General features: G+C 38.6%; 1 protein-coding gene across 1 annotated transcript in view; it reads left to right on the top strand.

The window, feature by feature from the left end:
* Positions 1-6,010: 6,010 nt before the first annotated feature.
* Positions 6,011-25,976, top strand: part of LOC118399790 (synaptotagmin-6-like) — an 81,622-nt gene continuing 61,656 nt past the window's right edge. The window contains exon 1 of the mRNA XM_035796031.2: positions 6,011-6,268. Coding sequence (XP_035651924.1) covers positions 6,109-6,268 — 160 coding nt within the window. The 5' untranslated portion in view covers positions 6,011-6,108. The remainder of the gene's footprint in view (positions 6,269-25,976) is intronic.

Below are 25,976 nucleotides of genomic sequence, written 5' to 3'. Positions count from 1 at the left end.
TAATCTCCACCCGGCACAGCCAGAAGAGGACTGGCCACCCCACATATGCTCTCTCTAATTCTCTCTTTCTTTCTCTCTCTCGGAGGACCTGAGCCCTAGGACCGTGCCCCAGGACTACCTGACATGATGGCTCCTTGCTGTCCCCAGTCCACCTGACTGTGCTGCTGCTCCAGTTTCAACTTTTCTGCCTTATTATTATTCGACCATGCTGGTCATTTATGAACATTTGAACATCTTGGTCATGTTCTGTTATAATCTCTACCCGGCACAGCCAGAAGAGGACTGGCCACCCCACATAGCCCGGTTCCTCTCTAGGTTTCTTCCTAGGTTTTGGCCTTTCTAGGGAGTTTTTCCTAGCCACCGTGCTTTTACACCTGCATTGTTTGCTGTTTGGGGTTTTAGGCTGGGTTTCTGTACAGCACTTTGAGATATCAGCTGATGTACGAAGGGCTATATAAATAAATTTGATTTGATTTGACATACCCTAAAGAGAAACTGTGCCAGATTTTAGATTGGGTGGAAAATGCCCTTCAGGAGCATAAGTGTTTGATTTGTTTGGCTTAGCTTAGTCCCATCTGAATTAAAACGTCCTGTTAATAGATCAAATATATTTCTTAGAGCAGAATGAAATCAGTCCATTCAACAAGGGGTGGAGGTATGGATACAAATCAGAAGTACGTTCCCAGTTTTTTCTTTAAATATTCCTCAGAAAATACACTGACTGTTAAATTTTAGCTACCGGATGCACGTTGTACCCCAGCAGAATATACTTCTGGTCTGGTGACACCTGAAACTTTGTGTCCTGCAGATTCTTTAAAAACAAAAATAGATTAAAATGAAAATAAAGAACTTCAGTAGGAGTGATTATTCTTTCAAATATAAGTTGACACCTGTGGGAGACTGGGGGTATGGATATGTATGATAAAGCATATAAGCTATCCAAGCTACAAGATCCATCAGTCTGTCAATCAATCACTCTAGAGCAGGCCTTTTGTTTGTGGCATCTGTACTCACTAGGATGCTGCATCCAGCAGAGAGACGTTTAATGTTTAACTCAGGTTGTGTTTCAGGATGTACCCTTCCCTGGTGCGAAAGGCCACCACATCATCTACAGAGAGTAGATAGAGTAGAAGCCAAGTATTGGTGAGACTGGCAAATAGACAGAAAACAGTGTTGTGGTTTAAATATGAAAAGCTGGTTTAAGATTAAGCCTAGATGTGGACTTAAAAAACACTTTTGTTGAAGATTTTGTATTGAGAATGATGTTTTATCCAGTTATGGAGGTCCAGTCTTAATCTAGGTCCAGGAAAGCATCCTGAGTTTCCTGAAGTAAAAGAAAATATACACATCTTATTGAGAATCGGTCAGCATAAGAGTGTCTGCTAAACAAATAAACTGTCAAATGTAATAAGAAGCCATTGAACTTATGACAAATATACATGTATTTGATTTATGTAACTAGATTTTTTTCAACCTTTTGTCAATGCCTCACATGGTTTTGTTTTGAATTGTAAACTGTTCTATTATTGATCAGGCATTGGTGGCTGCCTAGGGGGTCCTTAGGCAGGAGTGTAGGAAGTTCCCTGAGGGTAGTTCTTTGTTTGTCTAGAGTGCAACTAAGATGCAGATCAACATGTTAAATCAACATGTATTAATAACAAGAGTACCTACACACGCAAACACACACACCCTAGTAGTGCACTATATAGGGAATAGGGTGCCATTTGAGACGTAGCCAGAATGTTCCATAAATCATACACAACACCTGTCAAGTTACAGTGAAGCCACAGGGTGTACAGTAGGCTACACAATGTGGGCAGCCTGTCAAAACAATATCAAACTTTTAAGGCTTGACATGCGTGTTTGGTAAATTAAATCTCTGACATGGAAACCTGGCTTGCTGACTGTGTAGCCAGGTCACATAGGGGTCATGAACTTTAAACAATTTTTTGTCCATGTCCTTCAGAGTGAGACGGGAGCGCTGGAACAGGAGAGACTCATCTGCAACAAAGATGGAGACCGAGAGGGGTGAGTAGCAGGAGGAAAGGGACAAATGTAGGAGGAAATGGTACAAATGTCCATAGTACTACTTTATACCACTCTGATACGGAAGCAGATTCATGCCAAACAAAACCAAAAAAAACTTTACATGAATCTGCTTCCGTACTTAGAATGCATGCCAAATGTATTGCTTTGTTTTAAGCAGTAGGCCTGTGTTTGTGTGGGTATTGGGAGGGACAGTAGTCTCATCCTTTTTGAACACCCAAAATGTGTCTAGCATCTGTCTCCGAGCCTAGCTTGTTTTCCTTTTACCAGAAGTGACCATGATGACAGACAGGATGACCAGTGTTATGATCATCAGGATCACCATCAACACTTTCCCAATGCCTCTCCAGTTCCGTGGAGGACCACGGTAGGCCACACCATTCTGATGGAGAAAACACACATACCAGTATGCAAACTTACACACACGCACGCAGGCAAGTACGCACGCACACACACACAAACACACACTCACCCACTACAATAGTTAGGTTCTAACTTCAGATGTATGTAGGTCGAGTTACAAAATAAAGTGAAGATTGCACCATAGATGTCATTAGCACAATAGACAACAAAATAAGTCATCAAGGACTTGAACAAAGTTATCAGTGACACTTCATTAGGTATAGTTCAAATTAGAAGCACTGCTGAGTATAGCATCCATGTCAATTAATGTGATTCAAAGTAACACTTCACTGGATAACCCTGAGACCCTGCCTTGGATAAAGGCAGTCATAGTAGATAAGGAAGAACTGACATAGATCAGATCCCATTGGGAAGTTACAGTAATTCTCACTAATTAAAATACAGATATATGCTACAGAGATGGAGGAGAGTTTAAAAGAGGAGAAACACCTTATTGATAACTTATAATGATCATTAAAAAAACAGAAGATTGTTTGCAATTTTCTCTTGAACGCTAACTTTTTCTACAGCATGTAGTCGTAAACGTTATGAGTTTGACAGGTTTTTTATTTTTACATTTGTTTGGATGCCAGAAATGCATAAGCCTGCCAACAAGTTAAGGTCAACATCACCCCAATATCTGAAGACAAGAAAGGAACAGCAGCACATAGACACTTAAATAAAGTATTGTTGTCTACACGCTTAGAAAAAAGGGTTCCAAAAGAGTTCTTCGGCTGTCCCCATAGGAGAGCCCTTTTTGGTCCCAGGTAGAACCCTTTTGGGTTCCATGTAGAACCCTCTGTGGAAAGGGTTCTTCAAAGGGTTCTGCTATGGGGAAAGCCGAAGAACCCTTTTAGGTTCTAGAGGGTACCTTTTTTCTAAGAGTGTATATATCTATGCACATGGGTAGCGTACAGACCTTTGGAGACAGATTTGAGCAGAAACGTGACTTTAACATGAAAAACACAAGACTAGACCGTCATAACTGAATTGTATACCTCCTGAGGAAATCGATCCTGGATAGTTCTCCTGTATGACTTCTCAATTCAGACAGATGGATGATTCCTATGTACAGTATTTTATAAACAATACTATTGAATAGAATAATTAATGAAAATGTGTGTAAAGTGACTTTACCATGTCAGAGGACATGATTTGCTGAGTGGTGAAGATCATCTTTGCGATAGTTGTCGATAAATCTATATATTCCTAATCTGGACTCCGATTTCATAATCCTGGCTCAGATTACGGAATACTAAAAATCCAACCTCTGTGTCTGGAGCCTCTCTCTTTCTGTCTCTATTTCTCTTTATATTTTTATCTCTCTCTCTCTCTCTCTCTCTCTCTCTCTCTCTCTCTCTCTCTCTCTCTCTCTTTCTCTCTCTCTCTCTCTCTCTCTCTCTCTCTCTCTCTCTCTCTCTCTCTCTCTCTCTCTCTCTCTCTCTCTCTCTCTCTCTCTCTCTCTCTCTCTCTCTCTCTCTCTCTCTCTCTCTCTCTCTCTCTCTCTCTCTCTCTCTCTCTCTCTCTCTCTCTCTCTCTCTCTCTCTCTCTCTCTCTCTCTCTCTCTCTCTCTCTCTCTTTCTTTCTTTCTCTCTCTTTGCTTTCACACTGTATTATGTCACCAGCAGGGTGCAGCATGAGTGGGTTAGCAGCTGTATTTCATATCACTATCAGTTTTGGAAATAAATAGATTACGTAATAAAGCAACACCAAATTGATTAATTTGTTTATATATCACATGTGATTCACAAATTGGGATAAGGGGAAGGACAATTGGCAAAGTATATTCAAATTAATTGCTGTAGTATTACTACAGTTAAAAAACTTTTTTGTGGACTGTAGTGTTTTTGTGGACATTACTGTAATATTTACTGTAGTGTTTTTGTGGACATTACTGTAATATTTACTGTAGGGTTTTTGCGGACTGTAGTATACTGAGTGTTTACTATAGTATTCTACAATATACTACACAATTTTATAGTTAATAATACACATGATCAAGGGATACTACAGTGTGTAGCATAGTATTCAACAGTATACTACAGTTGACTACAATACTATGTATTCTATAGTAAACAAAGGCATTTTTTTCATGTGGGCACCTTCCATTTATGTATTTTTTTTAAACATTTGGAATAATGTACAGTATTTGAGTACAGTATTTAAACAGATTTGAGTTGAATTTTTGAAATACAGCGACTCCTATCATCCCTAGTCAAAGGAACATGTACAGTCATGTACATGTACATGTACATTATACACATTTACGTACACATGAGTGAGTGCATAAGATAATTTTTTTTTAAATTTTACCTTTATTTAACCAGGCAAGTCAGTTAAGAACATATTCTTATTTTCAATGACGGCCTGGGAACAGTGGGTTAACTGCCTGTTCAGGGGCAGAACGACAGATTTGTACCTTGTCAGCTCGGGGGTTTGAAATCGCAACCTTCCGGTTACTAGTCCAACGCTCTAACCACTAGGCTACGCTGCCACCAGGCTATACTCAGTCGGTAGGAAGACCTCTCTCTCTCTCCACCCTCTGTCTCTCTCTCCACCCTCTGTCTCTCTCTCCACCCTCTGTCTCTCTCCATCCTCTGTCTCTCTCCATCCTCTCTCTCTCCACCCGCTGTCTCTCTCCACCTTCTGTCTCTCTCTCCACCCTCTGTCTCTCTCAACCCTCTGTCTCTCTCCATCCTTTCTCTCTCTCCACCCTCTGTCTCTCTCTCCACCCTCTGTCTCTCTCCATCCTCTGTCTCTCTCCATCCTCTCTCTCTCCACCCTCTGTCTCTCTCCACCTTCTGTCTCTCTCCACCCTCTGTCTCTCTCTCCACCCTCTGTCTCTCTCAACCCTCTGTCTCTCTCCATCCTTTCTCTCTCTCCACCCTCTGTCTCTCTCCACCCTCTGTCTCTCTCCATCCTCTCTCTCTCTCCATCCTCTCTCTCTTTCCACCCTCTGTCTCTCTCCACCCTCTGTCTCTCTCTCCACCCTCTGTCTCTCTCTCCACCCTCTGTCTCTCTCTCCACCCTCTGTCTCTCTCTCCACCCTCTGTCTCTCTCTCCACCCTCTGTATCTCTCCACCCTCTGTCTCTCTCCATCCTCTCTCTCTCTCCATCCTCTGTCTCTCTCTCTCCATCCTCTGTCTCTCTCTCCACCCTCTGTCTCTCTACACCCTCTGTCTCTCTCCATCCTCTGTCTCTCTCCATCCTCTCTCTCTCTCCACCCTCTGTCTCTCTCTCCACCCTCTGTCTCTCTCTCCACCCTCTGTCTCTCTCTCCACCCCGTCTCTCTCTCCACCCTCTGTCTCTCTCCACCCTCTGTCTCTCTCCACCTTCTGTCTCTCTCCACCCTCTGTCTCTCTCTTTCTAAGTATGGATATGGCATGATGCAACACTCCTGCTCCAGGAATACCTGGGGGGTCCCACTGCTTCATCAAACCCCCTCCCACACATTCTCTCTTATGCACACACAGACACACATATTGATACTGGCTGGCTGTACATCCAGGAGCCTGAGAGGCAGAGAGAGCCAGAGTGAGTTACAACAAGAGGAGAGCGGTAAGTTGCATACATTTTTTTATGCAGCACCACCACCATCCCTCCTGCACTTTCTCCAGTCCTGGATGAGAGCTAGAGACTGTGTGGGACTCACGAAGGAGGATGAGTTCTGCGGAGGAGAGAAAGGACCATGACATGCACTGTGAGAAGGCGGTGGCCCTCATCATTGACCTCTGTCTGGACGACAGCCCACTGTTGCAGCCCAACACCTGCCAGGACTTCATCACACTGCTGGCCACCAACCCAAACTCTGCATGGTCAGGTATGCTCCACAGCCCAACAGCCTCCCTCTGGTCACCACTCTTTGTTTGTGTTGTGAGTGACTGGGAGCACAAGTGTTCCGCTAAAAATGTTAACTTCTATGTGTGTGTGTTGTGAATGACTGGGGTCTCATGATGTGTTGAACATGCTAACTGCTATGTTTTTTGTAATGGTCCAGTACAGGTAATTTATCATTCCTGCCAGATAGGATATTTTTTTATTTAACCTTTATTTAACTAGGCATGTAAGTTAAGAACAAATTCTTATTTACAGCTCGGGGATTTGATCTAGCTACCTTTCGGATACTGGACAACAATCTAACCACTGGAAAATATGGTGGGCTTGTTTGGCTAATTTAGCTAGTGTACTTTCTTAGACTTAAGTACTTATTTCTGTAACAAGTTAAGAAAGAAAATCAAATATGTCGATTGCTAGGGTGATTTATTTAAAGAAAATGCAAAGTTGTTGAAATCAAAAAGATAGGTGCCTTAAACGATAGGCTTGGTTCATGGAATGAAAAGAGAGAGAGAAATGTTTTCAGGGTGCTGGCAGAATATATGTGGATTGATAGATAATGTATTCCCCAGGGAAATAGATAACATAAAATTGAATTTTAGCTGATGAAATATGTTTTTTTATATCATTGTGTTAACTATTGTCTCTCAATAGGACTCCCTTGTCATAATGTTGAACATTCCTTGATTGCAGATGCAGTTTTGATGACAGAAACCCCTGTTAGTCAAAGGAAAAATGCTGTTTTTCTCTACCATATTCTCCTCCCACTTGTGTGTGTTTCTCAGATATGTGAGGGAGGTCATCTGGAAATCCTCTGTGCCATAATTGTATCCTGTATCATACAAGAAGATGTTTCCCTGAAATAAGCTTTGGGCCACTTTCTCCTTACAACACACTTTTCCCCCTATTCAACTCAAGGAAGCCTTTAATGATGTGCCAGCCAAGGGGAAACTGACTGACTGACAATACCACATTAGTCATCATGGGGGTGGCCTTGCCTTTCACTTTTCAAAGTATCTGACTGTATTACTTTACATTGGTCTCCAGTTCCACACACACAGACATCCACTGTCACTCTCTTCTCTCTTTCTGTCAGGTGTGGGCTCCATAGCTCTGCTCCGTCTTTACACTTTAGTCATTTCGCAGACACTCTTATCCAGAGTGACTTACAGGAGCAATTAGGGTTAAGTGCCTTGCTCAGGGGCATATTGACAGATTTTCCCCACTAGTCGGCTCGGGGATTCAAACCAGAAACCTTTCAGTTACTGGCCCAGTTACTCCAAAACGGTAGGCTACCTGCTGGCTTAACCGTGGGGTTTATTGGCAGGTAATTGAAGTGGCATCAGCTCACACTGATTGTGCTCCAATTAAAGAGCTGTGCTGTGTCTGTCAGAGGGAGCGCCCACAGCACGGCCAGGAAGAGACCAGTGTGCACCAGTCCACAGGCAGTAATACCACATGAATAGAAGACTGCCACTGCGGACGCATACGCCCCTGCAGAGCGCTGTACACTGGCTTCCAAAAACCAAAGGTCACAGATTTGGAGTGGCAGGTTGGGCGACCATTTGTGCTGAGGCGAATGTCAGAGTTGGCTGTGAATGAGTTTCTCGAAACCAAACTGGCTGGATTGGTTTGTTCTGCCTTTCAGACACACACACGCACGCAAGCACGCACGCACGCACACACACACACACACGCACACACACGCACACACACACACTGATAGCATATGGGAGGGGAGTGTAGTTGGTAGTAGAAGGGTTAGCAATAACAATGATTATTGGTGGTTGTTGTAGCTCATAGTATAGTGTTAGTATAGGTACTGTAGTTGTTGTAGCTCATTGTGTAGTGTTAGTATAGGTACTGTAGTTGTTGTAGCTCATTGTGTAGTGTTAGTATAGGTACTGTAGTTGTTGGAGCTCATTATGTAGTGTTAGTATAGGTACTGTAGTTGTTGTAGCTCATTGTGTAGTGTTAGTATAGGTACTGTAGTTGTTGTAGCTCATTGTGTAGTGTTAGTATAGGTACTGTAGTTGTTGGAGCTCATTATGTAGTGTTAGTATAGGTACTGTAGTTGTTGTAGCTCATTGTGTAGTGTTAGTATAGGTACTGTAGTTGTTGTAGCTCATTGTGTAGTGTTAGTATAGGTACTGTAGTTGTTGTAGCTCATTGTGTAGTGTTAGTATAGGTACTGTAGTTGTTGTAGCTCATTGTGTAGTGTTAGTATAGGTACTGTAGTTGTTGTAGCTCATTGTGTAGTGTTAGTATAGGTACTGTAGTTGTTGTAGCTCATTGTGTAGTGTTAGTATAGGTACTGTAGTTGTTTTAGCTCATTGTGTAGTGTTAGTATAGGTAATTGTTGTAGCTCATTGTGTAGTGTTGATATAGATAGTTGTTGTAGCTCATTGTGTCATGTTAGTATAGATAGTTGTTGTAGCTCATTGTGTAGTGTTAGTATAGATAGTTGTTGCAGCTCATAGTGTTGTGTTAGTATACAGTTGAAATCAGAAGTTTACATACACTTAGGTTGGAGTCATTAAAACTAGTTTTTCAACCACTCCACAAATGTCTTGTTAACAAACTATAGTTTTGGCAAGTCGGTTAGGACATCTACTTTGTGCATGGCACAAGTAATTTTTCAAACAATTGTTTACAGACAGAGGTAGGTATAGGTACTGTAGATGTTTTAGCTCATAGTGTAGTGTTTGTTTAGGTACTGTACTTGTTGTAGCTGATTGTGTAGTGTTAGTATAGGTAGTTGTTGTATCTCCTAGTTTAGTGTTAGTATAGGTAGTTGTAGTAGTTGATAGTGTAGTGTTACTATAGGTAATTGTTGTAGCTCATTGTGTAGTGTTAGTATAGGTAGTTGTTGTTGCTGATAGTGTAGTGTCGTGTCTTTGGCTATGCCGGATTAAGTGACATGCTATTCTATAAAATAATAATTAATTAATTAATAATAATTAATATTACCTGATTGAGCTAATCATGTAAATGTAATTAACTAGAGAGTCGGGCACCACGAAAGAATATTTATAGAGATGTTATCTTCCGAATAAACTCTTAAAGACCTAGTAATATTTTATATCAATAGCAGTCAATATTAATCGTCATCTTAATTCAGTCTCATCTGAAAGTTGTAAATTCTTGGTTATCTGCACGAACTCTGGCTAACAAGTTGAACCAGCAATACAAAATTGGGTTTAATTATTTATTTACTAAATACCTAACTAATGACACAGAATTACACATACACATAATTAAATGATAACTTGATTACAAATTATGTCATAAAGGAAAACGTCACTAGCCGGTGGAACAGATATGACAGCTTGTTACCTAAAAGAAAAGTGGCTGGGTTTGAGTGAAAGAGCGGGAAGACTGTTAAATACCGTTTATGTTCTAAATTACCGCTTTGGAAAAGGAAAATGCAATAAATATTTACTCTGTGCGCTTCGGTGTTAGTATGGAGGTAGTTGTTTTGAAGAATGTCTCTGTGGTAAATTGAATATAGTAACGTATAGCGGTAGACGGGATACTCTGTCTGTTCCTTCCTAACCCTCGTTTGAAGTGTTGCTAACTCAACGGCTAGGAGGTATCACTTCTGTAGTGAATAAGTAGCTCCATTCTGACATAGTGTTAGTATCGAACAGGTAGTTATATTGTAGGGCTTATAGGAAGGGGAGGAGGGCGTGTTTGAAAAGTTTTATAGCCCATGTCCCTTCACAGTTAGTATCTTTTGAAAACCCAAATCTCACATTTTAGGTAGTCACATTACATCCCATCACGTAATTTCATATTCAAACATTTAATTGAACAACAATTCCATGTGTATCCGATAACTCTGATGTGTAGACTTTCCACTGTAGAGTTTGTCATCTTATCATTGATGAGAATGTCTCAGATGACAACCGAACTGACATCATATTCATTAAGTACCATTCGATATGTTCAATTGGTCGGATTACCAGAATATTATTAATATCCCCCCACCTCCTGATGTTCCCAGAATCTCTATGTTAACCAAGGGTTTGCAAATGTAACATCAGTAGGGTAGAGAGAGGAAAGGGGGGGGAAGAGGTATTTATGACTGTCATAAACCTACCCCCAGGCCAACGTCATGACAGTAGTGTTAGTATAGGTAGTTGTTGTGGCTCATTGTGTGGTGTTAGTATAGGTACTGTAGTTGCTGTAGCTCATTGTGTAGTGTTAGTATAGGTTGTTGTTGTGGCTCATTGTGTGGTGTTAGTATAGGTATTGTAGTTGTTGTAGCTCATTGTGTAGTGTTAGTATAGGTTGTTGTTGTGGCTCATTGTGTGGTGTTAGTATAGGTATTTTAGTTGTTGTAGCTCACTGTGTAGTGTTAGTATAGGTAGTTGTTGTGGCCCATTGTGTGGTGTTAGTATAGGTATTGTAGTTGTTGTAGCTCATTGTGTAGTGTTAGTATAGGTTGTTGTTGTGGCTCATTGTGTGGTGTTAGTATAGGTATTGTAGTTGTTGTAGCTCATTGTGTGGTGTTAGTATAGGTATTGTAGTTGTTGTAGCTCATTGTGTAGTGTTAGTATAGGTTGTTGTTGTAGCTCATTGTGTGGTGTTAGTATAGGTAGTTAGTTGTTGTAGCTCACTGTGTAGTGTTAGTATAGGTTGTTGTTGTGGCTCATTGTGTAGTGTTTATATAGGTAGTTGTTGTAGCTCACTGTGTAGTGTTAGTATAGGTAGTTGTTGTGGCTCATTGTGTGGTGTTAGTATAGGTAGTTGTTGTAGCTCATTGTGTAGTGTTAGTATAGGTACTGTAGTTATTGTAGATCATTGTGTAGTTTTGTATAGGTAGTTGTTGTAGCTCACTGTGTGGTGTTAGTATAGGTAGTTGTTGTGGCTCATTGTGTAGTGTTAGTATAGGTAGTTGTTGTTCTCATAATTTATTGTTAGTATAAGTACTGTAGTTATTGTAGCTCATTGTGTGGTGTTAGTATAGGTATTGTAGTTGTTGTAGCTCATTGTGTAGTGTTAGTATAGGTATTGTAGTTGTTGTAGCTCACTGTGTCGTGTTAGTATAGGTAGTTGTTGTGGCTCATTGTGTAGTGTTTATATAGGTACTGTAGTTGTTGTATCTCATTGTGTAGTGTTCGTATAAGTACTGTAGTTGTTGTATCTCATTGTGTAGTGTTAGTATAGGTAGTTGTTGTGGCTCATTGTGTGGTGTTAGTATAGGTAGTTGTTGTAGCTCATTGTGTGGTGTTAGTATAGGTAGTTGTTGTAGCTCATTGTGTAGTGTTAGTATAGGTAGTTGTTGTAGCTCATTGTGTAGTGTTAGTATTGGTAGTTGTTGAAGCTCATTGTGTGGTGTTAGTATAGGTAGTTGTTGTAGCTCATTGTGTTGTGTTAGTATAGGTAGTTGTTGTTGCTCATTGTGTGGTGTTAGTATAGGTAGTTGTTGTAGCTCATTGTGTGGTGTTAGTATAGGTAGTTGTTGTAGCTCATTGTGTAGTGTTAGTATAGGTACTGTAGTTATTGTAGATCATTGTGTAGTTTTTGTATAGGTAGTTGTTGTGGCTCATTGTGTGGTGTTAGTATAGGTATTGTAGTTGTTGTAGCTCACTGTGTAGTGTTAGTATAGGTAGTTGTTGTGGCTCATTGTGTGGTGTTAGTATAGGTAGTTGTTGTAGCTCATTGTGTAGTGTTAGTATAGGTACTGTAGTTATTGTAGATCATTGTGTAGTTTTTGTATAGGTAGTTGTTGTGGCTCATTGTGTAGTGTTAGTATAGGTAGTTGTTGTTCTCATAATTTATTGTTAGTATAAGTACTGTAGTTATTGTAGCTCATTGTGTAGTGTTCGTATAGGTACTGTAGTTGTTGTAGCTCATTGTGTAGTGTTCGTATAGGTACTGTAGTTGTTGTGGCTCATTGTGTGGTGTTAGAATTGGTAGTTGTTGTAGCTCATTGTGTAGTTTTCGTATAGGTAGTTGTTGTAGCTCATTGTGTAGTGTTAGTATAGGTAGTTGTTGTACTCATAGTGTAATGTTGGTAAAAGTACTGTAGTTATTGTAACTCATTGTGTAGTGTTCGTATAGGTACTGTAGTTGTTGTAGCTCATTGTGTAGTGTTAGTATAGGTAGTTGTTGTGGCTCATTGTGTGGTGTTAGTATAGGTATTGTAGATGTTGTAGCTCACTGTGTAGTGTTAGTATAGGTAGTTGTTGTGGCTCATTGTGTGGTGTTAGTATAGGTATTGTAGTTGTTGTAGCTCATTGTGTGGTGTTAGTATAGGTATTGTAGTTGTTGTGGCTCATTGTGTGGTGTTAGTATAGGTATTGTAGATGTTGTAGCTCACTGTGTAGTGTTAGTATAGGTAGTTGTTGTGGCTCATTGTGTAGTGTTAGTATAGGTACTGTAGTTGTTGTAGCTCATTGTGTAGTGTTAGTATAGGTATTGTAGTTGTTGTAGCTCATTGTGTAGTGTTAGTATAGGTAGTTGTTGTTCTCATAATTTATTGTTAGTATAAGTACTGTAGTTATTGTAGTTCATTGTGTAGTGTTCATATAAGTACTGTAGTTGTTGTAGCTCATTGTGTAGTGTTAGTATAGGTAGTTGTTGTGGCTCATTGTGTGGTGTTAGTATTGGTAGTTGTTGAAGCTCATTGTGTGGTGTTAGTATAGGTAGTTGTTGTAGCTCATTGTGTGGTGTTAGTATAGGTAGTTGTTGTAGCTCATTGTGTTGTGTTAGTATAGGTAGTTGTTGTAGCTCATTGTTTTGTGTTAGTATAGGTAGTTGTTGTAGCTCATTGTGTAGTGTTAGTATAGGTAGTTGTTGTAGCTCATTGTGTGGTGTTAGTATAGGTAGTTGTTGTTGCTCATTGTGTGGTGTTAGTATAGGTAGTTGTTGTAGCTCATTGTGTGGTGTTAGTATAGGTAGTTGTTGTAGCTCATTGTGTGGTGTTAGTATAGGTAGTTGTTGTAGCTCATTGTGTGGTGTTAGTATAGGTAGTTGTTGTAGCTCATTGTGTTGTGTTAGTATAGGTACTTGTTGTAGCTCATTGTGTGGTGTTAGTATAGGTAGTTGTTGTTGCTCATTGTGTGGTGTTAGTATAGGTAGTTGTTGTAGCTCATTGTGTGGTGTTAGTATAGGTAGTTGTTGTTGCTCATTGTGTGGTGTTAGTATAGGTAGTTGTTGTAGCTCATTGTGTGGTGTTAGTATAGGTAGTTGTTGTAGCTCATAGTGTTGTGTTAGTATAGGTACTTGTTGTAGCTCATTGTGTTGTGTTAGTATAGGTAGTTGTTGTAGCTCATAGTGTAGTGTTAGTATTGGTAGTTGTTGTAGCTCATAGTGTAGTGTTAGTATTGGTAGTTGTTGTAGCTCATAGTGTAGTGTTAGTATTGGTAGTTGTTGTAGCTCATTGTGTGGTGTTAGTATAGGTAGTTGTTGTAGCTCACTGTGTAGTGTTAGTATAGGTAGTTGTTGTGGCTCACTGTGTAGTGTTAGTATAGGTAGTTGTTGTTCTCATAATTTATTGTTAGTATAAGTACTGTAGTTATTGTAGCTCATTGTGTAGTGTTCGTATAGGTACTGTAGTTGTTGTAGCTCATTGTGTAGTGTTAGTATAGGTACTGTAGTTGTTGTAGCTCACTGTGTAGTGTTAGTATAGGTAGTTGTTGTGGCCCATTGTGTGGTGTTAGTATAGGTATTGTAGTTGTTGTAGCTCATTGTGTAGTGTTAGTATAGGTTGTTGTTGTGGCTCATTGTGTGGTGTTAGTATAGGTATTGTAGTTGTTGTAGCTCATTGTGTGGTGTTAGTATAGGTATTGTAGTTGTTGTAGCTCATTGTGTAGTGTTAGTATAGGTTGTTGTTGTGGCTCATTGTGTGGTGTTAGTATAGGTATTGTAGTTGTTGTAGCTCACTGTGTAGTGTTAGTATAGGTTGTTGTTGTGGCTCATTGTGTAGTGTTTATATAGGTAGTTGTTGTAGCTCACTGTGTAGTGTTAGTATAGGTAGTTGTTGTGGCTCATTGTGTGGTGTTAGTATAGGTAGTTGTTGTAGCTCATTGTGTAGTGTTAGTATAGGTACTGTAGTTATTGTAGATCATTGTGTAGTTTTGTATAGGTAGTTGTTGTAGCTCACTGTGTGGTGTTAGTATAGGTAGTTGTTGTGGCTCATTGTGTAGTGTTAGTATAGGTAGTTGTTGTTCTCATAATTTATTGTTAGTATAAGTACTGTAGTTATTGTAGCTCATTGTGTGGTGTTAGTATAGGTATTGTAGTTGTTGTAGCTCATTGTGTAGTGTTAGTATAGGTATTGTAGTTGTTGTAGCTCACTGTGTGTGTTAGTATAGGTAGTTGTTGTGGCTCATTGTGTAGTGTTTATATAGGTACTGTAGTTGTTGTATCTCATTGTGTAGTGTTCGTATAAGTACTGTAGTTGTTGTATCTCATTGTGTAGTGTTAGTATAGGTAGTTGTTGTGGCTCATTGTGTGGTGTTAGTATAGGTAGTTGTTGTAGCTCATTGTGTGGTGTTAGTATAGGTAGTTGTTGTAGCTCATTGTGTAGTGTTAGTATAGGTAGTTGTTGTAGCTCATTGTGTAGTGTTAGTATTGGTAGTTGTTGAAGCTCATTGTGTGGTGTTAGTATAGGTAGTTGTTGTAGCTCATTGTGTTGTGTTAGTATAGGTAGTTGTTGTTGCTCATTGTGTGGTGTTAGTATAGGTAGTTGTTGTAGCTCATTGTGTGGTGTTAGTATAGGTAGTTGTTGTAGCTCATTGTGTAGTGTTAGTATAGGTACTGTAGTTATTGTAGATCATTGTGTAGTTTTTGTATAGGTAGTTGTTGTGGCTCATTGTGTGGTGTTAGTATAGGTATTGTAGTTGTTGTAGCTCACTGTGTAGTGTTAGTATAGGTAGTTGTTGTGGCTCATTGTGTGGTGTTAGTATAGGTAGTTGTTGTAGCTCATTGTGTAGTGTTAGTATAGGTACTGTAGTTATTGTAGATCATTGTGTAGTTTTTGTATAGGTAGTTGTTGTGGCTCATTGTGTAGTGTTAGTATAGGTAGTTGTTGTTCTCATAATTTATTGTTAGTATAAGTACTGTAGTTATTGTAGCTCATTGTGTAGTGTTCGTATAGGTACTGTAGTTGTTGTAGCTCATTGTGTAGTGTTCGTATAGGTACTGTAGTTGTTGTGGCTCATTGTGTGGTGTTAGAATTGGTAGTTGTTGTAGCTCATTGTGTAGTTTTCGTATAGGTAGTTGTTGTAGCTCATTGTGTAGTGTTAGTATAGGTAGTTGTTGTACTCATAGTGTAATGTTGGTAAAAGTACTGTAGTTATTGTAACTCATTGTGTAGTGTTCGGGTACTGTAGTTGTTGTAGCTCATTGTGTAGTGTTAGTATAGGTAGTTGTTGTGGCTCATTGTGTGGTGTTAGTATAGGTATTGTAGATGTTGTAGCTCACTGTGTAGTGTTAGTATAGGTAGTTGTTGTGGCTCATTGTGTGGTGTTAGTATAGGTATTGTAGTTGTTGTAGCTCATTGTGTGGTGTTAGTATAGGTATTGTAGTTGTTGTGGCTCATTGTGTGGTGTTAGTATAGGTATTGTAGATGTTGTAGCTCACTGTGTAGTGTTAGTATAGGTAGTTGTTGTGGCTCATTGTGTAGTGTTAGTATAGGTACTGTAGTTGTTGTAGCTCATTGTGTAGTGTTAGTATAGGTATTGTAGTTGTTGTAGCTCATTGTGTAGTGTTAGTATAGGTAGTTGTTGTTCTCATAATTTATTGTTAGTATAAGTACTGTAGTTATTGTAGTTCATTGTGTAGTGTTCATATAAGTACTGTAGTTGTTGTAGCTCATTGTGTAGTGTTAGTATAGGTAGTTGTTGTGGCTCATTGTGTGGTGTTAGTATTGGTAGTTGTTGAAGCTCATTGTGTGGTGTTAGTATAGGTAGTTGTTGTAGCTCATTGTGTGGTGTTAGTATAGGTAGTTGTTGTAGCTCATTGTGTTGTGTTAGTATAGGTAGTTGTTGTAGCTCATTGTTTTGTGTTAGTATAGGTAGTTGTTGTAGCTCATTGTGTAGTGTTAGTATAGGTAGTTGTTGTAGCTCATTGTGTGGTGTTAGTATAGGTAGTTGTTGTTGCTCATTGTGTGGTGTTAGTATAGGTAGTTGTTGTAGCTCATTGTGTGGTGTTAGTATAGGTAGTTGTTGTAGCTCATTGTGTGGTGTTAGTATAGGTAGTTGTTGTAGCTCATTGTGTGGTGTTAGTATAGGTAGTTGTTGTAGCTCATTGTGTTGTGTTAGTATAGGTACTTGTTGTAGCTCATTGTGTGGTGTTAGTATAGGTAGTTGTTGTTGCTCATTGTGTGGTGTTAGTATAGGTAGTTGTTGTAGCTCATTGTGTGGTGTTAGTATAGGTAGTTGTTGTTGCTCATTGTGTGGTGTTAGTATAGGTAGTTGTTGTAGCTCATTGTGTGGTGTTAGTATAGGTAGTTGTTGTAGCTCATAGTGTTGTGTTAGTATAGGTACTTGTTGTAGCTCATTGTGTTGTGTTAGTATAGGTAGTTGTTGTAGCTCATAGTGTAGTGTTAGTATTGGTAGTTGTTGTAGCTCATAGTGTAGTGTTAGTATTGGTAGTTGTTGTAGCTCATAGTGTAGTGTTAGTATTGGTAGTTGTTGTAGCTCATTGTGTGGTGTTAGTATAGGTAGTTGTTGTAGCTCACTGTGTAGTGTTAGTATAGGTAGTTGTTGTGGCTCACTGTGTAGTGTTAGTATAGGTAGTTGTTGTTCTCATAATTTATTGTTAGTATAAGTACTGTAGTTATTGTAGCTCATTGTGTAGTGTTCGTATAGGTACTGTAGTTGTTGTAGCTCATTGTGTAGTGTTAGTATAGGTACTGTAGTTGTTGTAGCTCATTGTATAGTGTTAGTATAGGTAGTTGTTGTGGCTCATTGTGTGGTGTTAGTATAGGTATTGTAGTTGTTGTAGCTCACTGTGTAGTGTTAGTATAGGTAGTTGTTGTGGCTCATTGTGTGGTGTTAGTATAGGTACTGTAGTTGTTGTAGCTCATTGTGTAGTGTTAGTATAGGTAGTTGTTGTAGCTCATAGTGTAGTGTTAGTATTGGTAGTTGTTGTAGTTCATAGTGTAGTGTTAGTATAGGTAGTTGTTGTAGCTCATTGTGTAGTGTTAGTATAGGTAGTTGTTGTAGCTCATTGTGTGGTGTTAGTATAGGTAGTTGTTGTAGCTCATTGTGTGGTGTTAGTATAGGTAGTTGTTGTTGCTCATTGTGTGGTGTTAGTATAGGTAGTTGTTGTAGGTCATTGTGTGGTGTTAGTATAGGTAGTTGTTGTAGCTCATTGTGTTGTGTTAGTATAGGTAGTTGTTGTAGTTCATAGTGTAGTGTTAGTATAGGTAGTTGTTGTAGCTCATAGTGTAGTGTTAGTATAGGTAGTTGTTGTAGCTCATTGTGTGGTGTTAGTATAGGTAGTTGTTGTAGCTCATTGTGTAGTGTTAGTATTGGTAGTTGTTGTAGCTCATAGTGTAGTGTTAGTATAGGTAGTTGTTGTAGCTCATTGTGTAGTGTTAGTATTGGTAGTTGTTGTAGCTCATAGTGTAGTGTTAGTATAGGTAGTTGTTGTAGCTCATTGTGTAGTGTTAGTATTGGTAGTTGTTGTAGCTCATAGTGTAGTGTTAGTATAGGTAGTTGTTGTAGCTCATTGTGTGGTGTTAGTATAGGTAGTTGTTGTAGCTCATTGTGTAGTGTTAGTATTGGTAGTTGTTGTAGCTCATAGTGTAGTGTTAGTATAGGTAGTTGTTGTAGCTCATTGTGTGGTGTTAGTATAGGTAGTTGTTGTAGCTCATTGTGTTGTTTTAGTATAGGTAGTTGTTGTAGCTCATAGTGTAGTGTTAGTAAAGGTAGTTGTTGTAGCTCATAGTGTAGTGTTAGTATAGGTAGTAGTTGTTCTCATAGTGTAATGTTGGTAAAAGTACTGTAGTTATCTTAGCTCATTGTGTAGTGTTAGTATAGGTACTGTAGTTGTTGTAGCTCATAGTGTAGTGTTAGTATTGGTAGTTGTTGTAGCTCATAGTGTAGTGTTAGTATTGGTAGTTGTTGTAGCTCATTGTGTGGTGTTAGTATAGGTAGTTGTTGTAGCTCACTGTGTAGTGTTAGTATAGGTAGTTGTTGTGGCTCACTGTGTAGTGTTAGTATAGGTAGTTGTTGTTCTCATAATTTATTGTTAGTATAAGTACTGTAGTTATTGTAGCTCATTTTGTAGTGTCCGTATAGGTACTGTAGTTGTTGTAGCTCATTGTGTAGTGTTAGTATAGGTACTGTACTTGTTGTAGCTCATTGTGTAGTGTTAGTATAGGTAGTTGTTGTGGCTCATTGTGTGGTGTTAGTATAGGTATTGTAGTTGTTGTAGCTCACTGTGTAGTGTTAGTATAGGTAGTTGTTGTGGCTCATTGTGTGGTGTTAGTATAGGTATTGTAGTTGTTGTAGCTCACTGTGTAGTGTTAGTATAGGTAGTTGTTGTGGCTCATTGTGTGGTGTTAGTATAGGTATTGTAGTTGTTGTAGCTCACTGTGTAGTGTTAGTATAGGTAGTTGTTGTGGCTCATTGTGTGGTGTTAGTATAGGTATTGTAGTTGTTGTAGCTCACTGTGTAGTGTTAGTATAGGTAGTTGTTGTAGGTAATTGTGTGGTGTTAGTATAGGTAGTTGTGGTAGCTCATTGTGTTGTGTTAGTATAGGTAGTTGTTGTAGCTCATAGTGTAGTGTTAGTATAGGTAGTTGTTGTAGCTCATTGTGTGGTGTTAGTATAGGTAGTTGTTGTAGCTCATTGTGTAGTGTTAGTATTGGTAGTTGTTGTAGCTCATAGTGTAGTGTTAGTATAGGTAGTTGTTGTAGCTCATTGTGTAGTGTTAGTATTGGTAGTTGTTGTAGCTCATAGTGTGTTAGTATAGGTAGTTGTTGTAGCTCATTGTGTAGTGTTAGTATTGGTAGTTGTTGTAGCTCATAGTGTAGTGTTAGTATAGGTAGTTGTTGTAGCTCATTGTGTGGTGTTAGTATAGGTAGTTGTTGTAGCTCATTGTGTGGTGTTAGTATAGGTAGTTGTTGTAGCTCATTGTGTAGTGTTAGTATAGGTAGTTGTTGTAGCTCATTGTGTAGTGTTAGTATTGGTAGTTGTTGTAGCTCATAGTGTAGTGTTAGTATAGGTAGTTGTTGTAGCTCATTGTGTGGTGTTAGTATAGGTAGTTGTTGTAGCTCATTGTGTGGTGTTAGTATAGGTAGTTGTTGTAGCTCATTGTGTTGTTTTAGTATAGGTAGTTGTTGTAGCTCATGTGTAGTGTTAGTAAAGGTAGTTGTTGTAGCTCATAGTGTAGTGTTAGTATAGGTAGTAGTTGTTCTCATAGTGTAATGTTGGTAAAAGTACTGTAGTTATCTTAGCTCATTGTGTAGTGTTAGTATAGGTACTGTAGTTGTTGTAGCTCATAGTGTAGTGTTAGTATTGGTAGTTGTTGTAGCTCATAGTGTAGTGTTAGTATTGGTAGTTGTTGTAGCTCATTGTGTGGTGTTAGTATAGGTAGTTGTTGTAGCTCACTGTGTAGTGTTAGTATAGGTAGTTGTTGTTCTCATAATTTATTGTTAGTATAAGTACTGTAGTTATTGTAGCTCATTTTGTAGTGTCCGTATAGGTACTGTAGTTGTTGTAGCTCATTGTGTAGTGTTAGTATAGGTACTGTAGTTGTTGTAGCTCATTGTGTAGTGTTAGTATAGGTAGTTGTTGTGGCTCATTGTGTGGTGTTAGTATAGGTATTGTAGTTGTTGTAGCTCACTGTGTAGTGTTAGTATAGGTAGTTGTTGTGGCTCATTGTGTGGTGTTAGTATAGGTATTGTAGTTGTTGTAGCTCACTGTGTAGTGTTAGTATAGGTAGTTGTTGTGGCTCATTGTGTGGTGTTAGTATAGGTACTGTAGTTGTTGTAGCTCATTGTGTAGTGTTAGTATAGGTAGGTGTTGTAGCTCATAGTGTAGTGTTAGTATTGGTAGTTGTTGTAGTTCATAGTGTAGTGTTAGTATAGGTAGTTGTTGTAGCTCATTGTGTAGTGTTAGTATAGGTAGTTGTTGTAGTTCATAGTGTAGTGTTAGTATAGGTAGTTGTTGTAGCTCATTGTGTAGTGTTAGTATAGGTAGTTGTTGTAGTTCATAGTGTAGTGTTAGTATAGGTAGTTGTTGTAGCTCATTGTGTAGTGTTAGTATAGGTAGTTGTTGTAGCTCATTGTGTAGTGTTAGTATTGGTAGTTGTTGTAGTTCATAGTGTAGTGTTAGTATAGGTAGTTGTTGTAGCTCATTGTGTAGTGTTAGTATAGGTAGTTGTTGTAGCTCATTGTGTAGTGTTAGTATAGGTAGTTGTTGTAGCTCATTGTGTGGTGTTAGTATAGGTAGTTGTTGTAGCTCATTGTGTAGTGTTAGTATTGGTAGTTGTTGTAGCTCATAGTGTAGTGTTAGTATAGGTAGTTGTTGTAGCTCATTGTGTGGTGTTAGTATAGGTAGTTGTTGTAGCTCATTGTGTTGTTTTAGTATAGGTAGTTGTTGTAGCTCATAGTGTAGTGTTAGTAAAGGTAGTTGTTGTAGCTCATAGTGTAGTGTTAGTATAGGTAGTAGTTGTTCTCATAGTGTAATGTTGGTAAAAGTACTGTAGTTATCTTAGCTCATTGTGTAGTGTTAGTATAGGTACTGTAGTTGTTGTAGCTCATAGTGTAGTGTTAGTATTGGTAGTTGTTGTAGCTCATAGTGTAGTGTTAGTATTGGTAGTTGTTGTAGCTCATTGTGTGGTGTTAGTATAGGTAGTTGTTGTAGCTCACTGTGTAGTGTTAGTATAGGTAGTTGTTGTGGCTCACTGTGTAGTGTTAGTATAGGTAGTTGTTGTTCTCATAATTTATTGTTAGTATAAGTACTGTAGTTATTGTAGCTCATTTTGTAGTGTCCGTATAGGTACTGTAGTTGTTGTAGCTCATTGTGTAGTGTTAGTATAGGTACTGTACTTGTTGTAGCTCATTGTGTAGTGTTAGTATAGGTAGTTGTTGTGCTCATTGTGTGGTGTTAGTATAGGTATTGTAGTTGTTGTAGCTCACTGTGTAGTGTTAGTATAGGTAGTTGTTGTGGCTCATTGTGTGGTGTTAGTATAGGTATTGTAGTTGTTGTAGCTCACTGTGTAGTGTTAGTATAGGTAGTTGTTGTGGCTCATTGTGTGGTGTTAGTATAGGTATTGTAGTTGTTGTAGCTCACTGTGTAGTGTTAGTATAGGTAGTTGTTGTGGCTCATTGTGTGGTGTTAGTATAGGTATTGTAGTTGTTGTAGCTCACTGTGTAGTGTTAGTATAGGTAGTTGTTGTAGGTAATTGTGTGGTGTTAGTATAGGTAGTTGTGGTAGCTCATTGTGTTGTGTTAGTATAGGTAGTTGTTGTAGCTCATAGTGTAGTGTTAGTATAGGTAGTTGTTGTAGCTCATTGTGTGGTGTTAGTATAGGTAGTTGTTGTAGCTCATTGTGTAGTGTTAGTATTGGTAGTTGTTGTAGCTCATAGTGTAGTGTTAGTATAGGTAGTTGTTGTAGCTCATTGTGTAGTGTTAGTATTGGTAGTTGTTGTAGCTCATAGTGTAGTGTTAGTATAGGTAGTTGTTGTAGCTCATTGTGTAGTGTTAGTATTGGTAGTTGTTGTAGCTCATAGTGTAGTGTTAGTATAGGTAGTTGTTGTAGCTCATTGTGTGGTGTTAGTATAGGTAGTTGTTGTAGCTCATTGTGTGGTGTTAGTATAGGTAGTTGTTGTAGCTCATTGTGTAGTGTTAGTATAGGTAGTTGTTGTAGCTCATTGTGTAGTGTTAGTATTGGTAGTTGTTGTAGCTCATAGTGTAGTGTTAGTATAGGTAGTTGTTGTAGCTCATTGTGTGGTGTTAGTATAGGTAGTTGTTGTAGCTCATTGTGTGGTGTTAGTATAGGTAGTTGTTGTAGCTCATTGTGTTGTTTTAGTATAGGTAGTTGTTGTAGCTCATAGTGTAGTGTTAGTAAAGGTAGTTGTTGTAGCTCATAGTGTAGTGTTAGTATAGGTAGTAGTTGTTCTCATAGTGTAATGTTGGTAAAAGTACTGTAGTTATCTTAGCTCATTGTGTAGTGTTAGTATAGGTACTGTAGTTGTTGTAGCTCATAGTGTAGTGTTAGTATTGGTAGTTGTTGTAGCTCATAGTGTAGTGTTAGTATTGGTAGTTGTTGTAGCTCATTGTGTGGTGTTAGTATAGGTAGTTGTTGTAGCTCACTGTGTAGTGTTAGTATAGGTAGTTGTTGTGGCTCACTGTGTAGTGTTAGTATAGGTAGTTGTTGTTCTCATAATTTATTGTTAGTATAAGTACTGTAGTTATTGTAGCTCATTTTGTAGTGTCCGTATAGGTACTGTAGTTGTTGTAGCTCATTGTGTAGTGTTAGTATAGGTACTGTAGTTGTTGTAGCTCATTGTGTAGTGTTAGTATAGGTAGTTGTTGTGGCTCATTGTGTGGTGTTAGTATAGGTATTGTAGTTGTTGTAGCTCACTGTGTAGTGTTAGTATAGGTAGTTGTTGTGGCTCATTGTGTGGTGTTAGTATAGGTATTGTAGTTGTTGTAGCTCACTGTGTAGTGTTAGTATAGGTAGTTGTTGTGGCTCATTGTGTGGTGTTAGTATAGGTACTGTAGTTGTTGTAGCTCATTGTGTAGTGTTAGTATAGGTAGGTGTTGTAGCTCATAGTGTAGTGTTAGTATTGGTAGTTGTTGTAGTTCATAGTGTAGTGTTAGTATAGGTAGTTGTTGTAGCTCATTGTGTAGTGTTAGTATAGGTAGTTGTTGTAGTTCATAGTGTAGTGTTAGTATAGGTAGTTGTTGTAGCTCATTGTGTAGTGTTAGTATAGGTAGTTGTTGTAGTTCATAGTGTAGTGTTAGTATAGGTAGTTGTTGTAGCTCATTGTGTAGTGTTAGTATAGGTAGTTGTTGTAGCTCATTGTGTAGTGTTAGTATTGGTAGTTGTTGTAGTTCATAGTGTAGTGTTAGTATAGGTAGTTGTTGTAGCTCATTGTGTAGTGTTAGTATAGGTAGTTGTTGTAGCTCATTGTGTAGTGTTAGTATAGGTAGTTGTTGTAGCTCATTGTGTTGTGTTAGTATAGGTAGTTGTTGTAGCTCATTGCTTTGTGTTAGTATAGGTAGTTGTTGTAGCTCATTGTGTTGTGTTAGTATAGGTAGTTGTTGTAGCTCATTGTGTTGTGTTAGTATAGGTAGTTGTTGTAGCTCATTGCTTTGTGTTAGTATAGGTAGTTGTTGTTGTTCATAGTGTAGTGTTAGTATAGGTAGTTGTTGTAGCTCATTGTGTTGTGTTAGTATAGGTAGTTGTTGTAGCTCATTGCTTTGTGTTAGTATAGGTAGTTGTTGTAGTTCATAGTGTAGTGTTAGTATAGGTAGTTGTTGTAGTTCATAGTGTAGTGTTAGTATAGGTAGTTGTTGTAGTTCATAGTGTAGTGTTAGTATAGGTAGTTGTTGTAGCTCATTGTGTAGTGTTAGTATAGGTAGTTGTTGTAGCTCATTGTGTAGTGTTAGTATTGGTAGTTGTTGTAGTTCATAGTGTAGTGTTAGTATAGGTAGTTGTTGTAGCTCATTGTGTAGTGTTAGTATAGGTAGTTGTTGTAGCTCATTGTGTAGTGTTAGTATAGGTAGTTGTTGTAGCTCATTGTGTTGTGTTAGTATAGGTAGTTGTTGTAGCTCATTGCTTTGTGTTAGTATAGGTAGTTGTTGTAGCTCATTGTGTTGTGTTAGTATAGGTAGTTGTTGTAGCTCATTGCTTTGTGTTAGTATAGGTAGTTGTTGTAGCTCATTGTGTTGTGTTAGTATAGGTAGTTGTTGTAGCTCATTGTGTGGTGTTAGTATAGGTAGTTGTTGTAGCTCATTGTGTGGTGTTAGTATAGGTAGTTTTTGTTGCTCATTGTGTGGTGTTAGTATAGGTACTGTAGTTATTGTAGCTCATTGTGTAGTGTCCGTATAGGTACTGTAGTTGTTGTAGCTCATTGTGTAGTGTTAGTATAGGTACTGTAGTTGTTGTGGCTCATTGTGTGGTGTTAGTATAGGTATTGTAGTTGTTGTAGCTCAATGTGTAGTGTTAGTATAGGTAGTTGTTGTGGCTCATTGTGTGGTGTTAGTATAGGTATTGTAGTTGTTGTAGCTCACTGTGTAGTGTTAGTATAGGTAGTTGTTGTGGCTCATTGTGTGGTGCTAGTATAGGTACTGTAGTTGTTGTAGCTCATTGTGTAGTGTTAGTATTGGTAGTTGTTGTAGCTCATAGTGTAGTGTTAGTATAGGTAGTTGTTGTAGCTCATAGTGTAGTGTTAGTATTAGTAGTTGTTGTAGTTCATAGTGTAGTGTTAGTATAGGTAGTTGTTGTAGCTCATTGTGTAGTGTTAGTATAGGTAGTTGTAGCTCATTGTGTGGTGTTAGTATAGGTAGTTGTTGTAGCTCATTGTGTGGTGTTAGTATAGGTAGTTGTTGTAGCTCATTGTGTGGTGTTAGTATAGGTAGTTGTTGTAGCTCATAGTGTAGTGTTAGTATAGGTAGTTGTTGTAGCTCATTGCTTTGTGTTAGTACAGGTAGTTGTTGTAGCTCATTGTGTTGTGTTAGTATAGGTAGTTGTTGTAGCTCATTGTGTGGTGTTAGTATACGTAGTTTTTGTTGCTCATTGTGTGGTGTTAGTATAGGTAGTTGTAGCTCATTGTGTGGTGTTAGTATAGGTAGTTGTTGTAGCTCATTGTGTGGTGTTAGTATAGGTAGTTGTTGTAGCTCATTGTGTGGTGTTAGTATAGGTAGTTGTTGTAGCTCATTGTGTGGTGTTAGTATACGTAGTTTTTGTTGCTCATTGTGTGGTGTTAGTATAGGTAGTTGTAGCTCATTGTGTGGTGTTAGTATAGGTAGTTGTTGTAGCTCATTGTGTGGTGTTAGTATAGGTAGTTGTTGTAGCTCATTGTGTGGTGTTAGTATAGGTAGTTGTTGTAGCTCATAGTGTAGTGTTAGTATAGGTAGTTGTTGTAGCTCATTGCTTTGTGTTAGTACAGGTAGTTGTTGTAGCTCATTGTGTTGTGTTAGTATAGGTAGTTGTTGTAGCTCATTGTGTGGTGTTAGTATAGGTAGTTGTTGTAGCTCATTGTGTGGTGTTAGTATACGTAGTTTTTGTTGCTCATAGTGTGGTGTTAGTATAGGTAGTTGTTGTAGCTCATTGTGTTGTGTTAGTATAGGTAGTTGTTGTTGCTCATTGTGTGGTGTTAGTATAGGTAGTTGTTGTAGGTCATTGTGTGGTGTTAGTATAGGTAGTTGTTGTAGCTCATTGTGTTGTGTTAGTATAGGTAGTTGTTGTAGCTCATTGTGTTGTGTTAGTATTGGTAGTTGTTGTAGCTCATAGTGTTGTGTTAGTATTGGTTAGTTGTTGTAGCTCATAGTGTAGTGTTAGTATTGGTAGTTGTTGTAGCTCATAGTGTTGTGTTAGTATAGGTAGTTGTTGTAGCTCATAGTGTAGTGTTAGTATAGGTAGTTGTTGTAGCTCATAGTGTAGTGTTAGTATTGGTAGTTGTTGTAGCTCATAGTGTTGTGTTAGTATAGGTAGTTGTTGTAGCTCATAGTGTAGTGTTAGTATTGGTAGTTGTTGTAGCTCATAGTGTTGTGTTAGT

Source organism: Oncorhynchus keta, chromosome 21 (genome assembly GCF_023373465.1).
Source record: "Oncorhynchus keta strain PuntledgeMale-10-30-2019 chromosome 21, Oket_V2, whole genome shotgun sequence".
Lineage (NCBI taxonomy): Eukaryota > Metazoa > Chordata > Actinopteri > Salmoniformes > Salmonidae > Oncorhynchus > Oncorhynchus keta.
This window is presented reverse-complemented; position numbering and strand designations above follow the sequence as displayed.